Source organism: Leguminivora glycinivorella, chromosome 7 (assembly GCF_023078275.1).
Source record: "Leguminivora glycinivorella isolate SPB_JAAS2020 chromosome 7, LegGlyc_1.1, whole genome shotgun sequence".
Lineage (NCBI taxonomy): Eukaryota > Metazoa > Arthropoda > Insecta > Lepidoptera > Tortricidae > Leguminivora > Leguminivora glycinivorella.
In genome coordinates, this window is record NC_062977.1 from 11,733,562 (window position 1) to 11,738,864 (window position 5,303).

The window sequence follows — 5,303 nt, forward strand, 5'->3', positions numbered from 1 at the left end:
AGCTTAGCCTTAGGTCTCTCAAAACGCGAATTTTTGAGTTTTCATGCGTTTTTCATTCGCGTCAGTAAACGCAAAATATCTAATATCGCTAATTTCGTCGTCCGCGCATCGACGGCACGTAGCTCAGTCGTAAGAGGGTCGGTCTAATATTCGTAGGACATCGCAGGTGTCAGGGATTCGAATCCCGGCCAGAAATAGTTTTTTTTTACTTATAAGAGTTTTTTTATTTGTCTAAAGACGTGATATAGTAAAATAGAAATACTAGATATCTAATCCTAATCAAGTAATCACTCAACATTCATAATATTCATATTATTATTTGTATCTCCGTTTAAAACTCTCGGGTCTTTCGAGCCCGGTCATTTATAAGGCGTGCGTGGGGATATAGATCCAACACGTAGAGGCCATTTGGAGAGCTTTGATGTCATGTAGAACCCATTCACATATTATTATTATTATTGTGGTACAGAGATTTACATACGAATAGGTAGAGTATACCTATCTTCATTTTTAATGGGCCAGTAAGGGCGTCTTAATCTCAATCATAAATAAATACGCAAAAAATACCTACACTTATAAATCAAGAAAAAATATCAGTGCGTTGCTACGTTTTACAGACCTCTTTATTATTTTTATTTTTGAGTTTTAGTTATTTTTTCTATATTAATTCAAGATGGATCTGGAACTTTCTCAGCGCTTCTATACCTACAAACAATCTCCGTGCGCGTTGCACTCACTATATGGTGTCTATTTTGGTTCTACTGGCTTCTAAAGTATTTTAGTAACGAGACTTCAGACATCGGCCGTATATTGTAAGATGCTATCCCTGTTGTTAACCACATGGAGAAAAAGTGATAGAGAAATCTACTGGCGAATTGGCAGTCGTGTTTAAAATAAAAATATTAATAGTTGTAGTGAGAATGTCACTAAAGGTTGAGCGAGACAAACTGAGTGCGGAAACCAAAACACACAGTCGCCGGTAACTTTTGGAATTAGATAGATTTGGATAGTTCGACATGAGTCTGAAAATTGAAGCAGAAGCGAAACTTAGCTCAGATCCGTGTGTATTAGCATTAGACGGAAACTTGTTTATTGGAACTGAAGATGGTTATATCCATGTAAGTATTTTTTTTGGGTACATTTATACTATTAAGTACACACAAAAACGTTCCAAAGACATTTAGAACTCTGCTTTTTTTCTGATTTGCCTAAAGGTTGACTGGTAGAGAATGCCTTATGGGATTAAGTTCGCCTTTTGTACTTAAATGGTTTCTTTTGTGCAATAAAGGTTAAATAAATAAATAACTCTTAGAATATAACTTATACCTTACCTACCTAATATTTAATCTATTAGATGAACAATATAGGTAACAAGTAGTTTTCTGTATTTTTATCAATAGTTTGTGATATCGAACTGGGGCAAACTGCAGCTACTTAGGTAGGTATGTCTAAATTGTCTATATTAATGGGGAACCATCCCATGATCGCTTAATAACCAAATTCTACTCGAACTGTAGGTAGGTAATCCTATATTTTAGTACTCATGAAGCTAATATAATCAGATTCAGATATTATACATATGTAGGCATAATGCCTAAATTAACTCCAAATTGACTTACATGCTTGCACTACAGTCTTTCGACGACAAACTGAGTCCCGTTTCATCCTGGCCAGCACACGCAGTCCAACCGTTCGCCCTAGCGGCGGGCGACGGCACCGTCTACTCCAGCTCGAACGATGGCAGCATCAGAGTATGGTCTGCGAAAGGAGACAAGGTTACCGAGATATCAGTGCCGGGCGCTGATGTTAGCGTGCTACATGTCTCTGGTAAAGAGTTGTACACGGGCGACGAAGCAGGGACTGTAAGTATTTTAGCCATGATTACCAGAATCAATACAACCATGGCTAACGCCTACCTATTTAATATGTATTGCTACTTATGTGTATCAAGTGCGTGCACTCGTTGCTATAATTTTTTGTAAGGCCTTTGTATTTTTTATTTGTTGTCAAAGCATTTCATAATTTTAGGTAAAAGTGTACGAGAATAATACTGAAAAGGCAATGTACAACGTGTTAGAGGAAGTAAAAGACCTCGGGTTAAGCGCGCCATTTCTGTTCACCGTTCGAGACCTGGATGTGACGATTACTGAAATAAAGCCTGGTAAGTACCTACGTAAATAAGCAATGTGTTCGTGATTAGGTAATCTAATCTATAAATTTTGTGTTTGAAGTTTTTCCATCTCGTTCTTAATCGAATCAGAACCTTGTCTTACACCAGGCCCCGTAGCCGAATGGCATTTCTCCGACGCCAAACGAAAGCGATACGCCGCTGGCTCTGTTGCGCCAATACGCAAGCGCGATAGAGATAGATATCTACTAGCGCTTCGTTTCGTGAGCGATTGTGCCATTCGGCTAGCCACCCTGAGCGCAATTAAACACTGGTTGATTCCTAAGATAACGGAGTACATAAATGTATACTTAGTACGAACTATACGAGGTATGGAGACTTCTGATATTTGACGGCACCACTATCCTATTTACAAGTCATCATCCTGGACAGGGTTACGCTGGAAGTCGGCCATCAGAATGACCTTAATCGGAAATTAAGCTTTGCCTTCTAAACGCTCTACGCTAATAATAAAGAGGCAACGTGTTACCCCGTACTGTTTACATTTACACACGGCTCCACCTTATAGGCTTACTTCAACTATAGATAAATTGTTATGTTATCAAACAGATGAATCCAGAACTCGATTTGTTACGCGGCATACTATGGAGGGCCGTGCTCCGCTGAGAGTAGCGGGGCCACATCTTCTCTGCATGGCAAGAGGCGGAAACAATCTTGCTCTACATGACTCGTCTGTAGCTACCGTTTTTAAGAAGAAGCATGAAGTTAAGGTACATACATATCAAACTTCAGGCATTCAGCCTGGCAAAAAAAAAAGAGTAGAAATTAGAAAGTGGCAACATCGTTGTGAAAAAGGTGAAATGACACGACGATGTTGCCACTTTTTTAATTTCTCCTCTTTTTGGACCGAACTTTCTTTATTATTAGAAAGAAATACATACTACAAATTATACTGTTAAAATTATACTAGACTTAGAAAACTAAAACTAAACCTATCTAAAAAATAAAAATACCTAAAAGTCTAAGCCCTGGCTTCTCGGCAAGGTGCCCATCACGCAGGCAGCATTCCCGCGCTGTATTGCAATAGCAATTCTTTGCGCGAGAAAGCTGCCGGCGCGAGGGTCACCTGTTGCCTCCCTTAACCGCTTCCCCAACTCCCTGAGAAGCCCACGCGCTCCTTTACCCCACGGTCCGAGTGTCTCGACGCCAAATGCTACGAACTCGTAGTTGGCGCCGAGACAGCTATATTTGTTGGCCTTAAACCGCTCCCGGGCGTCAGCCGCCGCTCCGCCCTTTTTGCTGGTCAGTTGGATGTAGGACGCTGCCAACGTGTCAGCGCAGGTAGCGTCCCATACCAGCGCGCGGCCTTTTCTCCAAGGGATTAACGACATCCCGTCCGGGCGCTTGCCATCGTCCCGAGCGATCTGGGGCTCCAGAGCTGCAGGGACGTTAGCGCTGACGAGAGCCCTTCTAAGGATGTCGTTAAGGGCGGCATGGCGAGAAAGGCGACCCGCGCCCGAGGAGCAGGAAAGGCCGTGGTGGCCCAGCCGGTCGACTGGGGCTCCACAAGAAGCACAAGAGTGGTCTGTGCATATATCAACTCCAACCCGGAGACCTACAGCTATGCGTAAGGTACTTGAGTTAATTAAAGTGCCGGTATTGGGAGAGGGATAGGCGTGAAGCCACTGACCAGATTCCGATTTGGACACAGCTAAAAGCCTCGCGAGGTCTTTGCCTGATGAAGAGGCCACGAGTGAGTTCAGGGTGGCAACGGATGCCAGGGTGTCCCACGCCCTTTGTTGTTTGGGTCTGGATGGCAAGCTTGGGTTCGGTCCTGTTAACCAAGCATTCGTGGCCTCATCCAAACACGCGATCTTGCAGTTTATAGCCGTGGAGGCTTTCAGGATTTTACCTGCAAGATCAGACGTGCTGTGAATGGAGGACAGGAACGCCGGTAAAGCTACACTTGAAACGTTACGAGTGCCCAAGCCGCCAAACCTGACCGGTAAACAGGCCTGGGTCCAGGCTTGCTCACTAAAATGGATGTTAAGGACGGTCTCAATTTGGCATTTAAGGATGGAGTCTATGGAGCTAGTTATATTGGGAAATTTCCAAATGGGACAACAACGCAACAGATAGGTGAATTTTGGAAGGAGCAAACAGAACTTCAAAATAAAAAAGGCACAGTGACTATTAATTTTGACTAAGCGGTCCGAATGATTTGTAAATGTAGAAATTGACTTATTGATTAAGGGCGGGATGGCCTCGTCAAAGATAGGTGATCCCAGCAAATGTAAACTATCCTTAGGAGTAATTTTGATATTTGGGGCGACGTTATTAAAGTCTTCGATGATTTGCGAGGCGGCGAGCGGTTCTATTTTATCTGAGATATAAAGTTCACATTTATTCGAATTTAAATCGAGGCCAATGTGACGGAACTGATTTTTAATTTTGATTAAATCAGCCAAAACAGTTTGTGGATTTCCACCTATGGTCCCATCATCAAGATACCACACGTTTAATTTTGAATTTAGATTGTGTATTATCGAATTTATAGCCAAACTAAATAAAGCTGGTCCTAGAGGATCGCCTTGTTGACAACCTACAGCCGAAAAGATCTCATGTTTTTTGTAAATTAATTTTGAAGGAGAGTGGTAGCACTGTAGGAGGAAGTTATAGATTTCTGGGATATGGACTTTAATTTCGTTCAGTAGGGTGTCCCTACTCACGGAATTAAAGGCGTTCTTGACATCCATTTTTAGGAGCACGTCGCACATGTCACTCTGAACAAAGGTTCGTACAGCATGAACCGCTGCCTCGCAGCCTCCGCGAGTGCCAAAACCGACCTGAACGGGTTCAAAAAGTTTTTGAAATTTAGAACGCGTCAGCCGAACGCAGACTTTGGCAGCTAAACGACGCAAAGTCGAGCCAACAGCAATGGGACGCACCCCCCCATCCTTCTTCGTAAGTGCAATAAGGTTAGCACCGTATATGATTGGAGTTACGTCCTGGCAAACATCTCCCAGCAGCATCAGGTTGACCAGCTTTGTGATACTTGCGATCAAGTGTTCACCAGCCACACCTGTACCATGACTGGTAAGGTCCATGAGGTGCTGCGGAGAGATGCCGTCCAGGCCGGACGCCGAGCCTCTTGGGAAGGATGCGAGGGCTGCCT

General features: G+C 43.1%; 1 protein-coding gene across 1 annotated transcript; it reads left to right on the forward strand.

The window, feature by feature from the left end:
* The first annotated feature begins 834 nt into the window (after positions 1-834).
* Positions 835-5,040, forward strand: LOC125228030. The gene is made up of 5 exons (XM_048132471.1): positions 835-1,118; positions 1,635-1,862; positions 2,029-2,161; positions 2,738-2,898; positions 4,891-5,040. The coding sequence occupies exons 1-5, from the start codon at positions 1,017-1,019 to the stop codon at positions 5,038-5,040; spliced, it is 774 nt and encodes a 257-aa protein (XP_047988428.1). The 5' UTR covers positions 835-1,016.
* Positions 5,041-5,303: the final 263 nt, after the last annotated feature.

What these genes read in the sequence shown, in the direction of transcription:
- LOC125228030 (XM_048132471.1), top strand. Translation starts at nt 1,017, where the DNA reads ATGAGTCTGAAAATTGAAGCAGAAGCGAAACTTAGCTCAGATCCGTGT. An exon ending in CTGAAGATGGTTATATCCAT is followed by an intron (nt 1,119 to 1,634) that starts GTAAGTATTTTT and finishes CTTGCACTACAG; the next exon opens with TCTTTCGACGACAAACTGAG. An exon ending in GATTACTGAAATAAAGCCTG is followed by an intron (nt 2,162 to 2,737) that starts GTAAGTACCTAC and finishes GTTATCAAACAG; the next exon opens with ATGAATCCAGAACTCGATTT.